The sequence below is a fragment of the Penaeus monodon genome, chromosome 24, assembly GCF_015228065.2.
Source record: "Penaeus monodon isolate SGIC_2016 chromosome 24, NSTDA_Pmon_1, whole genome shotgun sequence".
Taxonomy (NCBI): Eukaryota; Metazoa; Arthropoda; class Malacostraca; order Decapoda; family Penaeidae; genus Penaeus; species Penaeus monodon.
In genome coordinates, this window is record NC_051409.1 from 4,177,402 (window position 1) to 4,177,727 (window position 326).

The following is a 326-nucleotide window of genomic DNA, read 5'->3' on the forward strand; positions in this document are numbered from 1 at the left end:
CTGGGCGATTCATGACGGCTGCTTTTATGAACTTGCTGTTTACCGAGCCCATGACAGCTTCCTGTTAACTGCAGGTTCCCGGATCACCTCCATCACCGCCGCCCTCGCCGACATGCTGGGCCCGGAGGTAAATGATGGCGGGCGTGGACCGGGGGGGGGGGGGGAGATGTGAATAACGGGCGGGATTTGCGTAAGGGAGGAGGTAGGGTCTCTCTCTCCCCTCCTCTCTGGTTTTTTTGGTCGTTATTTAGTGCCTGGTTGTCAGGTGTCTTCCCCGGGGTCTGCCGCTTCTTCCTCTTTTGTTTGTTCTGCCTCTGCCTCTTTAG

General features: G+C 57.4%; 1 protein-coding gene across 1 annotated transcript in view; it reads left to right on the plus strand.

Moving 5' to 3' along the window:
* Positions 1–326, plus strand: part of LOC119588808 — a gene marked incomplete at its 5' end in the record, with an annotated part of 29,673 nt that overhangs the window by 18,582 nt on the left and 10,765 nt on the right. The window contains 1 exon segment of the mRNA XM_037937455.1: positions 75–127. Coding sequence (XP_037793383.1) covers positions 75–127 — 53 coding nt within the window.